The sequence below is a fragment of the Garra rufa genome, chromosome 18 (genome assembly GCF_049309525.1).
Source record: "Garra rufa chromosome 18, GarRuf1.0, whole genome shotgun sequence".
Lineage (NCBI taxonomy): Eukaryota > Metazoa > Chordata > Actinopteri > Cypriniformes > Cyprinidae > Garra > Garra rufa.
The window spans coordinates 37,755,701-37,770,488 of NC_133378.1; the positions used below are offsets into that span (position 1 = coordinate 37,755,701).

Consider the following 14,788-nt stretch of genomic DNA (forward strand, 5'->3'; position numbering starts at 1 on the left):
TGGTGTATCTTTAGAAAATGTCAGTTGCACTTCTCAACTCCAGATTTTCAGAGCCGGTCAGAATTCATTGGAGCCTGACAGGCGATCACGCCTGGTCTGTTTGGATATAATATCCTGTCTGCCATCAGACATCCTCTCAAATGCTGGATGTTTTATCTACTCGCTTCACACACACTTCCAGTTTCACAGAGACAAGTGCTTGACATATTAAATATAATGCTTCGACAATTGAGTGAATATTAATAGAACTTTTAGAAATTCATTAAATGACTTGATATGGTTCCTACTGACTCAAAGACTTTGACATTTTGAATTCAGTAAGTAAAGGTGTTTTAACATCTACAGGTGCATCTTAATAAATTAGAATGTCATGGAAAAGTTCATTTATTTCGGTAATTCAACTTAAATTGTGACACTTGTATATTAAATAAATTCAGTGCACACAGACTGAAGTAGCTGAAGTCTTTGGTTCTTGTAATTGTGATGACTTGGCTCACATTTAACAAAAACCCACCAATCTCAACAAATTAGAATATGGTGACATTCCAATCAGCTAATCAACTCAAAAGACCTGCAAAGGTTTCCTGAGCCTTCAAAATGGTCTCTCAGTTTGGTTCACTAGGCTACACAATCATGGGGAAGACGGCTGATCTGACAGTTTTCCAGAAGACAATCACTGACACCCTTCACAAGGAGGGTAAGCCACAAACATTCATTAACAAAGAAGCTGGCAGTTCACAGAGTGCTGTATCCAAGCATGTTAACAGAAAGTTGAGTGGAAAGAAAAAGTGTGGATGAAAAAGATGCATAACCAACTGAGAGAATCATAGCCTTGAAAGGCTTGTCAAGCAAAATCGATTCAAGAATTTGGGTGAACTTCACAAGGAATGGACTGAGGCTGGGGTCAAGGCATCAAGAGCCACCACACACAGACGTGTCAAGGAATTTGGCTACAGTTCTCGTATTCCTCTTATTAAGCCACTCCTGAACCACAGCCAATGTCAGAGGTGTGTTACCTGGGCTAAGGAGAAGAAGAAATTGACTGTTGCCCAGTGGTCCAAAGTCGTCTTTTCAGATGAGAGCAAGTTTTGTCAAGGTCCTAGAGTCTGGAGGAAGGGTGGAGAAGCTCATAGACCAAGTTGCTTGAAGTCCAGTGTTAAGTTTCCACAGTCTGTGATGATTTGGAGTGCAATGTCATCTGCTGGTGTTGGTCCACTGAGTTTTTTGAAAACCAAAGTCACTGCACCCATTTACCAAAAATGTTTTGAGCACTTCATGCTTCTTTCTGCTGACCAGCTTTTTAAAGATGCTGATTTCCTTTTTTTTTTCAGCAGGATTTGGCACCTGCCCACACTGCCAAAAGCACCAAAAGTTGGTTAAATGACAATGGTGTTGGTGTGCTTGACTGGCGAGCAAACTCACCAGACCTGAACCTCATAGAAAATCTATGAGGTATTGTCTGGGCTTCCATACCACCTCAGCAGTGCCACAGACTGATCACCTCCATGCCACGCCGAATTGAGGCAGTAATTAAAGCAAAAGGAGCCCTTACCAAGTATTGAGTACATATACATTAAATGAACATACTTTCCAGAAGGCCAACAATTCATTAAAATGTTTTTTATTGGTCTTATGAAGTATTCTAATTTGTTAAGATAGTGAATTGGTGGGTTTTTGTTAAATGTGAGCCAAAATCATCACAGTTAAAATGACCAAACTACTGTCTGTGTGCATTGAATTGACATGAGTTTCACAATTTGAGTTGAATTTCTGAAATGAATGAACCTTTCCACAACATTCTAATTTATTGAGCTGCACCTGTATATTCACAATACCGTCCAGTGAAGGTGTACAGTTTAATCAAACTTGCGATTTAAAACTGGAAAACCCTGCTCTTTTGACGTAAGACTGAACAGGCTTCATCTCCAATGCCAAAAACATTTTTACTTAGAAATTGCTAGCAAATGTAAAAAACTATTTCAAAGAAACAGCAAGTAACATGATTCAATTTTAAAGTAGAAAGACAAGTTTTCTGATAATTTACTCACCCCCATGTCATCCAAGATCTTTCTTCAGACAAAAGAAATTAAGGTTTTCAAAGAAAACATTCCAGGATTTTTCTCCATATAGTGGACTTCAATGGGGATCAATGGGTTGAAGGTCCAAATTGCGGTTTTAATGCAGCTTCAAAGCACTCTACGCTTTTTTTTGTGAAATCCACAACCAGCTGTTATTTGTTTGACATGAAGAGGTTAGCAATAAAAACAGAGGTAATTTACATTAAGTCTTAAATGTACAGTATAAAATACCAGCCTGTTTAGCCATACATGTCAGTAAAGAAGTGTAAAATTGTAGTGCGAAACTAATTTACCAGTGTATCTGAGGCAAGAAACCTTTATTAACACTATAAGTGGTCTGCTTGGGAACAAATAAAATGCTTCAAGTGTGCAACATATGAGTCTTTTGAGTGTGCAATAACTACTAATTCAACCACTTTGAGCACTTATGTGGATAAGGCATTAAAAGAGCAATTCAATGCTGTACGCCATGGCGTGAAATTACCATTATATTCAAACAAGACAGGGACAAAAATACCTTTAATGGTTTGTGCAAGGATTTCTCAGGATGCGTTAACTGGCATGAGCAGTCTTTGATCAAATAAATCACAGGCGAAACATTAATGTGCAGTCAAGCTCAGATCAAAAATGTCCCCAAACTTGCATGGCATCTTGATGTGCTGCAGCAAAAGTCGAGTCGTTGTTAAAACAGATGCACATTTCTTATTCTTATGCTCTCCATGCTGAGAGGCCAACCATTATTTATTTTAGCGCTGGCGAGGCAGATGTTAGCAAAAAATACAAAGAGCATCATGAAACATTACAGACGACAACGGTCCAAAACAAACAAAGCCACTCAGGACAAAATGGCATTGAAAAATCATCTTGAATTGTCCATCGAGTCAAGCAGCTCTTTGGAAACGCAACAATCTTCAATGGTACATCAATAGGCAACTTTTTTCATCACAGCATGTTGAAATCAAATCAATGCAGGTCAAGGATGCAACCCTGAAGAATTGAAGTAAATAATAGATAACTAACGGCCTTACAAAGTATGCTTCAGTGCAGCTTTGGCCTTCAGCAGAACACAATTGCATTTTCGGGCCACACACTCAAAAAAAGGTACAAGCTGTCACTGGTAACTTTTCGAAAGATAATATGTATCATCAAGTTATTAATGTGTGTACTTTAGGTACTAATATGTACCTTTAAGATACTTATGTCCACTTTTTGAAGTATAAAGGTGCAAGTGTGTACTTTTTGAAAGGGTACTGTCCAAGTGACAGCTTTTGTACCTTTTTTCTCACTCACAGAAAAAAGGTACAAAAGCTGTCACTAGGGCAGTACCTTTTCAAAAGGTACTAAAATGTACCATTTAGGTACTAATATGTAATTCTGGACCATTAAAAACAGTCTTAAGTAGCACGGGTATATTTGTAGCAATAGCCAAAAATACATTGTATGGGTTAAAATATTTTTTTTTCTTTTATGACAAAAATTATTAGAATATTAAGATCATGTTCCATGATATTTTGTAAATTTCCTACCGTAAATATATCAAAACTTAATTTTTGACTAGTAATATGCATTGCTAAGAATTTCATTTGCACAACTTTAAAGGTGATTTTCTCAATATTATGATTTTTTTTGCACCCTCTGATTTCAAATCCTTAAATAGTTGTATCTCGGCCAAATATTGTCCTATCATAACAAACCATACATCAATACACTGCTCTAGTCGCAGTATTTGTACCTTTTTTCTAAAAGTGTATGGTATAAAAACAATAAGATACATTGTTGTACCTTATATAGCCCATATGGCAAATATTAGTCTTTTAAAAGTAAATTAAAGTGTATATATTAATACCTTCAGAAAAGGTACAGCCGCAGTGACAGATTATAGAAAATACATTTTAACCTCTCATTTTATTATTATTATTTAGACAACTGAATGGTTGGTGTAAAATCTGTTTCTGGCACTTTGCACTTTATAGGGTTAAAAATAAGGCTTTCACATCTTAAGTCAAATTTCTGCTCTTTTCGACAAAAAAAGCTGTGCTTAACCTTTAGAAAATGTCGTTTGCGACCTTATTTTAACCGTGTCTGCAAAAACCCTGTAATATAAATAGTTTAAAACCCTGATGTGACCAATTTCAAAATGTGTCAAAATAGACCAGTAAATCAAAAAATGAATAAATAAAATACACAAAAAACACATAAATACAATTTATAAAATAAAACAACAAACAAAAAATGTTAAATAAAAGCTAATTCTAATTTGTAGTTATCGATTAACTGATTTTAAAAAACCAAGAACCAAAATTTTTTGATGCTTGAGCTTTTAAAATAAATGACTTTGGTAACAAGATTCAATTGTTCCGCTTTACAAATACACTTAAAGGAGTAGTTCACTTCCAGAACAAAAATTTACTGATAATGTACTCAACCAGGTGTCATCCAAGATGTTTATGCCTTTCTTTCTTCAGTCGTAAAGAAACTTTTTTTTTTTTCTTGGGTGCCGATACGATATGTATTGCAAGAATTTTGATTCTACAAGTATTGCGAATCGATATTGCTATTAGGGCTGGGACAATATGCTAGTCTGCCGATTCAAATGTTCAACAAAATGAGTAGAAAAAATACAGATTTTACTTTGTTTACCACAAAGTATATTTTGGTCATCCCATTAAAAATAACATTCAAATTAGATCAGTTTAGAGCTTTAAAGTGCTGGAAATAGTTAAGCTAAATGCTGGAAAGTCATTAAAAAGGTGCTTGAATTTCTCTCTCAAAGGTTGTTCAAATGCAATGAATAATTTATTATTTCGACCAAAACACCACGGTTATAGTTAGCATTAATACTTCTGGTTTTCTGAGGTAAATCAGTGCTGTTTCTAAAGGAGAATTCTGGGCAGAACATTTCGTTATCTGTTGGAATAAAAGCGGTAACTTCTGCCCACCATCTCTTAGGAAAAGTAGAATAATTAAATATATTCTGAGGTAAACCAATCGATTTTTAAATCATTTCAAAAAGAATCGCGATAGGTGAATCGATTTTTTTCTCCCACCCCTAATGCGTACTAAGTTTAATCTGGGTTAAGAGTTAGGGTATGTCGAAAAACTCCCATCTCATTTTCTCCTCCAACTTTGAAATCGCCCTATCGCTGTTTTACCTTTTTTTTTTGTAAAGGGCGTTTGATCTTCTTTGCATTCTTTACGACTAAAGAAAGAAAGGCATGAACATCTTGGATGACAATGGAGTGAGTACATTATCTGTACATTTTTGTTCTGGAAGTGAACTACTTCTTTTAACACTCAAATTAGTGTCAAAATCAGAAAAAAAAGAATGAGAGGGTTCATTATTCAGGGGGAATAAAAAGCAACAACATGAATGCACAAAATGCGTTAAAAGCAAGTCTACAGATAATTAATTAATTAAGACCCAACAGATTTCAACAAGTTACCTGTATGTCAAAATGATGTTACTGTTGCATAATTTTAATTCTTTTATTTTTATACAGCTAAGAAGGTTAAGATCTCACAAATCACCATTTTGGGGAGCACCTGAGGGGCTGTTCACCTAGAATGCATCTTTGCATGTAAAAACCTGAGATGCAGCTCTCAGTAATGTTTTTTTTTTTTTTTTTTAAATTCAGCACAGAATGCCTCCTCCAATGTTGCTGTCACATAAAACTGTTGCCATGCCAACTTGCTACTGCAAACAAAAGCTCACAACGCTTGCCCCGCCTCTGAGGTCTTCTGATTGGTCCACTGTTTTGGAACTGACATTGATAAGTGACACTGTGTGTAAAATTTGAACTTGATACGGCGTCTTAAAAAACGTGATGTTCAGGTGTTTCGCGAGTGCAAACGTCATACATGTCTGTCTTTCTATCTTCCCAGATAGCACACGTTCGTCTCCAAGATGTCTATTAAAGATCTCTTGATCTGGAAAGCATCTGCTGTTCACAAACGTCTGGCAGATGTCTGTAAGATGTCAGTTTTTTTACATTCTAAATCATAAACATCTTAAAGACATCTAATAGACGTCTTTTTGACATCTGATAGGAAATGTCTAATAGACGTATTGCAGATGAGCAAACTACATCTTGCAGATGTAAATGCAGACGCCAAATAGATGTCTTCGAAATCTACACGTGCTATCACGGTTATTTACATAGGAAAAACATAGGAAAAACAATGGGAAAGTATGGAAAAACGCATTCTGTGTGAACAGCCCCTTCCCAGATAGCACACGTAAGTCTGCAAGATGTCTGTTAAAGATCTCTTGATCTGGAAAGCATAAACATCCTAAATACATCTAATAGACGTCTATTTGACATCTGATAGGAAACGTCCAATAGACGTATTGCAGATGAGCAAACTACATCTTGCAGATGTAAATGCAGACGCCAAATAGATGTCTTCGAAATCTACACGTGCTATCACGGTTATTTACATAGGAAAAACATAGGAAAAACAATGGGAAAGTATGGAAAAACGCATTCTGAATGAATGAATGAATGATGCATTTATATAGCGCTTTCATCGTGTATTGCCGTACACCCAAAGCGCTTTACAATCATATAGGGGATCTCTCCTCAACCATCACCAGTGTGCAGCATCCACTTGGATGATGTGATTCTGTGTGAACAGCCCCTTCCCAGATAGCACACGTAAGTCTGCAAGATGTCTGTTAAAGATCTCTTGATCTGGAAAGCATCTGCTGTTCACAAACGTCTGGCAGATGTCTGTAAGATGTCAGTTTTTTTACATTCTAAATCATAAACATCTTAAAGACATCTAATAGACGTCCTTTTGACATCTGATAGGAAATGTCTAATAGACGTATTGCAGATGAGCAAACTACATCTTGCAGATGTAAATGCAGACGCCAAATAGACGTCTTCAAAATCTACATGTGCTATCACGGTTGTTTACATAGGAAAAACAATGGAAAAGTATGGAAAAACGCATTCTGTGTGAACAGCCCCTTCCCAGATAGCACACGTAAGTCTGCAAGATGTCTGTTAAAGAACTCTTGATCTGGAAAGCATCTGCTGTTCACAAACGTCTGGCAGATGTCTGTAAGATGTCAGTTTTACATCCATTCTAAATCATAAACATCCTAAATACATCTAATAGACGTCTATTTGACATCTGATAGGAAACGTCCAATAGACGTATTGCAGATGAGCAAACTACGTCTTGCAGATGTAAATGCAGACGCCAAATAGACATCTTCGAGATGTACATGTGCTATTAGGGTTGTTTACATAGAAAAACAATGGAAAAATGCATTCTGTGTGAACAGCCCCTTCCCGGATAGCACACGTACGTCTGCAAGATGTCTGTTAAAGATCTCTTGATCTGGAAAGCATCTGCTGTGTACAAACGTCTGGCAGATGTCTGTAAGATGTCAGTTTTTTTACATTCTAAATCATAAACATCTTAAAGACATCTAATAGACGTCTTTTTGACATCTGATAGGAAACGTCTAATAGACGTATTGCAGAGGAGCAAATTACATCTTGCAGATGTAAATGCAGATGCCAAACAGACGTCTTCGAAATCTACATGTGCTATCATGGTTGTTTACATAGGAAAAACAATGGAAAAGTATGGAAAAATGCATTCTGTGTGAACAGCCCCTTCCCAGATAGCACACGTAAGTCTGCAAGATGTCTGTTAAAGATCTCTTGATCTGGAAAGCATCTGCTGTTCACAAACGTCTGGCAGATGTCTGAAAGATGTCAGTTTTACATCCATTCTAAATCATAAACATCCTAAATACATCTAATAGACGTCTATTTGACATCTGATAGGAAACGTCCAATAGACGTATTGCAGATGAGCAAACTACGTCTTGCAGATGTAAATGCAGACGCCAAATAGACATCTTCGAGATGTACATGTGCTATCAGGGTTGTTTACATAGAAAAACAATGGAAAAATGCATTCTGTGTGAACAGCCCCTTCCCGGATAGCACACGTACGTCTGCAAGATGTCTCTTAAAGATCTCTTGATCACGAAAGCATCTGCTGTGTACAAACGTCTGGCAGATGTCTGTAAGATGTCAGTTTTACATACTTTCTAAATCATAAACATCTTAAAGAAATCTAACAGACATCTATTTGACATCTGATAAGAAACATCCAATAGACGTATTGCAGATGAGCAAACTACGTCTTGCAGATGTAAATGCAGACGCAAAATAGACGTCTTCAAGATGTACATGTGCTATCAGGGTTGTTTACGTAGAAAAACAATGGAAAAGTATGGAAAAACGTATTCTGTGTGAACAGCCCCTACCCAGATAGCACATGTACGTCTGCAAGATGTCTGTTAAAGATCTTTTGATCTGGAAAGCATCTCCTGTGTACAAACATCTGTCAGACGTCTGTGAGATGTCAGTTTTACATCCATTCTAAATCATAAACATCTTAAAGACATCTAATAGATGTCTATTTGACATCTGATAAGAAACATCTAATAGACGTGCTGCAGATGAGCAAACTACATCTTGCATTTCTGAGATGTACGTGTGCCATCAGGGTTATACTTTGATGCCATGTTACTTTTGTGTTAGATATTTCATAGCTCTCTCTCTACACAAAGTGAGATTTGTACTTTTGTTTGTGAAACTTGTTTTTAACAAGAAAACCCCAATGTGTTTTAATAGTACGTCCCAAACTTGCAAACAAAAGCAAGAAAAAACTTGATTTGTGCAGTATGTGAATCAATAATTCAAGCAGTGCTCAAAGCTGTTTTAAAGGCATTGACACCTTGTGCTGGTGTAATCGTTTGTAAACCTTGTTTGAGATGAACGACAAAAGGGCACATTGTAATTTTTTGTAGATTCAGGAACGTCACACTCTTTGTTTGAGTTCAATTTTGTCTTTGGTTCAACCTACAGACTTCTCAAAGAGCTGAAGTCTTGATGAATGTAAACGGTTTAATGTTTCTTGCATCAAAATCGTAACCAAAGAGCTTGCGTTTGAGGATATATATTAAATGATTTCACTTTGTTGTTTGTAACATTGAGGCAATCCATCATCGATTTCAGTTGTTTTTGGTTACAGTCTTAGAAACCGGCCAAAACGGTGTAGATTTCAATTCCACATCCTTTCTGTGGTTCACATCCTACATGACGGTTGGTATTGTTGTTCATGTCGTATTTGCAGCTGCAAGGCTTTATGAAGGTCCTTCGACATTGATGGTGGTGACTGTAGCCATGAAGCAGCGCTGGAACAGGCGGTCTGGGTCGGGCGGCTGGTTGTCACAGGCTAGTTTGCCTCTTAGGAAATGCTTGCGGAAACCCTGCGGTCCAGATGGGACGCTTGGCTGACTCGGACCCTCCTGAGGATTGGGCCCGGTTCCTAAGAAACACATGACAGAAAATATTAGACATTTTCTTGAAGAGATTTCAGCTGCGTGCCTGAGCAAAACTCGCTGGTGAGTACAAGTCAACAAGGACACACTGACAAAACTGAAGAACATATAAATATAAAAAATAGCTTGCAATGAGTGCTACTTGGGTAGATGCACCTCCTTATGATAAGACATATTCAATTTAATAATGGTTGTATTTTATTATTATTACTTATCAAGTGTTTAATAATATCTAGAATAAGTTTTATTTTATGTTTCAGTTTTTCATTTTAGGTTTTAATAATTACATTATGTGCTTTTGCCATGTTTACTAGTTTTTGTTTTCTTTAATATTTGCATTTAGCTTTAGTTTTAAGTAATTTTTTTTTTACTTATTTTTGTTTCTGTTTTTAAAATACCATACACTACCAGTCAAAAGTTTGGGATCAGTAAGAGTTTTAAAAGTTTTTCAATAGATCTTTTATGCTCATCAAAGTTCAATTTATTTGATAAAAAATACAGAAACAAATAATATTATATAATATTATTGCAATTCAAAATAACATTTTTTAAAATATACTTTAAAATATAATTTATTACTGTGATGCAAAGCTGAATTTTCATCAGCCATTACTCCAGTCTGCATTGTCCCATGATCCATCAGAAATCATTCTAATATACTGATTTATTACTTTTATTATTAATGTTGGAAAGTTGTGCTGCTTAATATTTTTTTTGTAACCTGTGATTCTTTTTTCAGGATTCTGTGATGAATAAAAAGTTAAAAAAGAACAGCATTTATTTAAAATAGAAATCTTTTCAATGTAAGTCTTTACTATCACTTTTCATCAATTCAACACATCCTTACTAAATGTATTAATTTCTTTCAAAGAGAGAAAGAAACAAAAATGATGGATCCCAAACTTTGAACGAGGTGTTTGTTACAAAAGTTTTTTATTTTAAATAAATGCTTTTCTTTTTAATTTTTTATTTATCAAAGAATCCTGAAAAAAGTATCACAGGTTCCATAAATATTAAGCAGCACAACAGTTTTCAACACTGATAATAAATCAGCATAGTAAAATGATTTCTGAAGGATCATGTGACACTGAAGACTGGAGTAATGATGCTGAAAATTCAGCTTTGCATCACAGGAATAAATTCTATTTTAAAGTATATAAAAAAACACTATTTTAAATTGCATTAACATTTCACAATATTAGTTTTTTTTCTGTATTTTTAATCAATTGAACCCAGCCTTGATGAGCAGAAAAGTCTCCTTTAAAAATCATTAAAAATCTTACTGATCACAAACTTTTGAGCCACAGTGTATAGCATTTATTAACATTTTAATTTTTTTTTTTTTCATTTACACATTATGGGCTTTTGTCATTAATAATAGTTTTTGTTTTCTTTAATATTTATATTCAGCTATAATTTATTTTCATTTTAGTTTTTAGCTATTTTAGTTAGTTGCCAAGGCAAAATTTCTCATTTTGTTTCCATTTTTTTATTTTCTATTATAATATAGTATTTATTCATATTTTCACATTTGGTTCTATTTTTTTAGGCATTTTAAGTTTTAATAACTAAATTTAGTGTGTTTGTATAGTATTTAACTTGTATTAGCTTTAAGCTTTTAGTTTGCATTTTAATTTTAGTTTAGGTTTGAATAATGTCAATTTATTAGAATAAAAAACACCAAATTGGCATCACCTTGACTCATTGGCTGAACTTTGAATAGCATACAATGTCAACTATTTTTGCATGTGACAACTACTTGGACCATTTTCTTTCTTGGGTGAATCCCTTATTTAATTTGAAAGTCGCTTTGCATAAAAGCACCTGCTAAACAGAGGAAATGCAAATGGAGTGCTGTTTTTGCAGTCGAGTTAATCTCTCTGAGGAGAAGCAGGCTGTCAGGCATTCTTCTCCTCTGTGCAGTGTTACGTAAAGACTTCTGTTCGAGCACAATTGATCGCGCTGCTGTGCAGACTCTTATAAATGACTTGCAGGAACCATCTTTGATGTTCACTGTAACTTTAACCTTTATTTTTCTGAGTTGAACAGGGAATCTTGTACAAGGCATACTTTATTGCTATAAAACCTTCAGGCTTAGCTTTAGAAAGACCAAACAATGCTTTGAATGCACAATGTAAACCTTTTACAATGCTTTAAAAGGGAAATATCATGAAAATCTGACTTATTCTGTGTTTAAGTGCTATAATTGGTGAGATTTGTACTTTTGTTTGTGAAACTTGTTTTTAACAAGAAAACCCCAATGTGTTTTAATAGTACGTCCCAAACTAGCAAACAAAAGCAAGAATATACCAACGTTTTCTTGGTGCATATACCAACCAAGAAAACATAAAAAAAGGACAACCCAGTAACTTGTGAAAGCCTTTCTCTGCAAGAATGTGAAAAAATGAACCGCTTAGATTTTGCTCCCATTTCTTGCCATTTCTTTCCCAGCTGTTTACCTTCACAGACATAACCTGTTATTGTAACTCCTGTGTGTTTTCAACATAAACTTGAGTGTATTTCACAGTTTAAGCTCAATAAGACATGAAAGAGAACTTAGTTTAGTACACACATGCCTTGTGACAGCCTCTTTCTGTGCTTGCGTTTTAAATGTGAAAACGCTATTATCGGAAGTGGCTTTAAAACACAATTTCAGCGCAATATACATGATAAACAAACCAAACAGATGTGTTTTGGCAGAGTATCTGACGTATGAGCTGTAAAGGTACATCCTTATTCTGGAAAAGGGCGCAGGAAGCAGCAGCTCATTTGCATTTAAAGAGACATGCATGAAAACAGCGTTTCTGCTTGTACTTGATATAGGCATTTTCAAAATGATATAATAAATGATCTTTTGAATGATGCACTTTCTGGTGTCTTGGTCTCTGTGAGCTTCGGCACGAAACTTTGCAACTCCATGTATACTTGCCTTACAGACATAAATATAAGATACAGAGAGTGAAATGTCTACTTTTAAATAAACCAATCCACATAGAAAACAAATATTCTCAGATTATGTAATCCGTATAAAACATGCAAACATGCATACATATTATTTTTTGTAAAATAATGAAAGCAAACCGGATGCGCTTTCTGGTGTCTTGGTCTCTGTGAGCTTGAGTGTGAAACTTCGAAACTCTGTGTACACTTGCCTTACAGACATGAAAAATATAAGATATAAAGAGTCAAATGTCTACTTTTAAATAGAACCAATTCAAATAGAAAACAAATATTCTCAGATTATGTAATTCGTATAAAACATGCATACAGATGCATCACTACTAGAGAGATGACGAGTCACAATACCAACAAAACGTTGCACTTTTGTAAAATAATGAAAGCAAACCAGATGCGCTTTCTGGTGTCTTGGTCTCTGTGAGCTTGAGTGCGAAACTTCAAAACTCTGTGTACACTTGCCTTACAGACATGAAAAATATAAGATATAAAGAGTGAAATGTCTACTTTTAAAATGGAACCATTTCAAATAGAAAAGAAATATTCTAGGATTATATAATTTGTATAAAACATGCATACAGATGCATCACCACTGTGGAGATGACGAGTCAGTGTCGCCGACTTCGTCTCTAAATCCGAAAACAATTAATTATTAAAACATTAATGCAGCCTCCTTGCTGTTTTTCCCCGACACAATGAATTATTATATCTGCCGGTGCGCTGTGGCAAGCTTTTTTTTCTTTTGTTTGAGCACTTATTAGGCTATGTAGGCAATCAAATGCTCTTTATAATGATTTAAATGTTTTATTAATAAATGTGTGACTAATAGTCACTAACGCTTAAAATGAACAACTACTAATCGACCAGAAAAATCTTTAGTCGAGGGCAGCCCTAATCGTTTGTGGGTTTTTTTTCTATGACGTTTTTCAAACATTAGTGCTACTTGCTTTAGAACATTCTGGAAACATTTAAAAGGGCAAAATAATAAAATGGAACATTCCATTAATGATTTCTTCTAATGTTTGCATAACGTTTTTCCAGTAACATTGATAGAATGTTTGTTCAAAGTCTTTAATATTGTTTGAAAAACACTAGCACAAAATGATACATTTTTGTTCATTTCTTTTTCTGGCACATTTTTTAAACATTAGTACTACATTTAGGAAACATTTAAAAGTGCAAATTCAATAGAATATTCCCCTAATGTCTTTACTAATGTTCGAATAACTAAGAAACACTTTTTTAAACCATTTAAAAAATTGGAAGTTTTTAATGTTCAGAGAACATAGCAAAACATTCTTAGAGCATATTTTTGATAGTTAGTTTATTCATTAAAGCAAATGTCCTTGCATAAAAAGGAGTCAAGGAGACGCATACAAGATGTGACCAACTGTAACACTACCAGTCAAAAGTTTTTGAACAGTAAGATTTTAAATGTTTTTTTTTAAATAAGTCTCTTCTGTTCACCAAGCCTGAATTTCTTTGATCACAAGTACAGCAAAAAGAGTAAAATAGTTTATAAAGTTTTACTATTTAAAATAACTGCTTTCAATTTGAATATATTTTAAAATGTAATTTATTCCTGTGATTAAAGCCACATTTTCAGCATCATTACTCCAGTCTGTCACACGATCCTTTAGAAATCATTCTAATATGCTGATTTGCTGCTCCAAAAAAACATTTCTTCTTCTTCTTCTTATTATTATTCTATATTATTATTAACATCAATATTTAAAACAGCATTTATCTGAAATAAAAAGCTTTTGTAACATTATACACTATTTTTTTGGAAAAGAGATTATAGAAATTAATACTTTTATTTAGCAAGGATGCATTGAATTGATCAAAAGTGATGACAAAGACATTTATAATGTTACAAAAGATTTGTATTTCAGATAAATGCTGTTCTTCTGATCCTTCTATTCATCAAAGAAACCTGAAAAAATTCTGCTTACTTTTTTAACATAATAATAATAATAATTAATTAATAATAATAATAATAATGTGTTTGAGCAGCAAATCGAAATATTAGAACGTTGCTAAAAATTCAGCTTTGAAATCAAAGGTATAAATTACATTTTAAAATATATTCAAATAGAAAACAGCTATTTTAAATAGTAAAAATATTTTACCGTCTTTGCTGTACTTTGGATCAAATAAATGGTGCCTTGGTGAGCAGAGGAGATTACATTAAAAATCTTACTGTTCAAAAACTTTTGACTGGTAGTGTACATCTGCTTGTTTAGTCCACGTGCGCAAGTTTTTCCCAAAACAAAACTACATTAGCATTCAATCAGAGATTTCAGCCAACACCTTTTGAAATTGCAGCAGCACTAGAGATAAAGAGATATATATTGCACAAAAACTGAAGAATCAATACCCA

At 34.4% G+C, this 14,788-nt stretch overlaps 1 protein-coding gene across 1 annotated transcript in view; it reads right to left on the reverse strand.

Annotated features, from left to right (window-relative positions):
* Positions 1 to 8,856: 8,856 nt before the first annotated feature.
* The window catches only part of LOC141291650 (protein shisa-like-2A), a 32,486-nt gene continuing 26,554 nt past the window's right edge, over positions 8,857 to 14,788 (reverse strand). Inside the window, exon 3 of the mRNA XM_073823804.1 lies at positions 8,857 to 9,437. Within this exon, the coding sequence (XP_073679905.1) occupies positions 9,253 to 9,437 (185 nt within the window). The 3' untranslated portion in view covers positions 8,857 to 9,252. The remainder of the gene's footprint in view (positions 9,438 to 14,788) is intronic.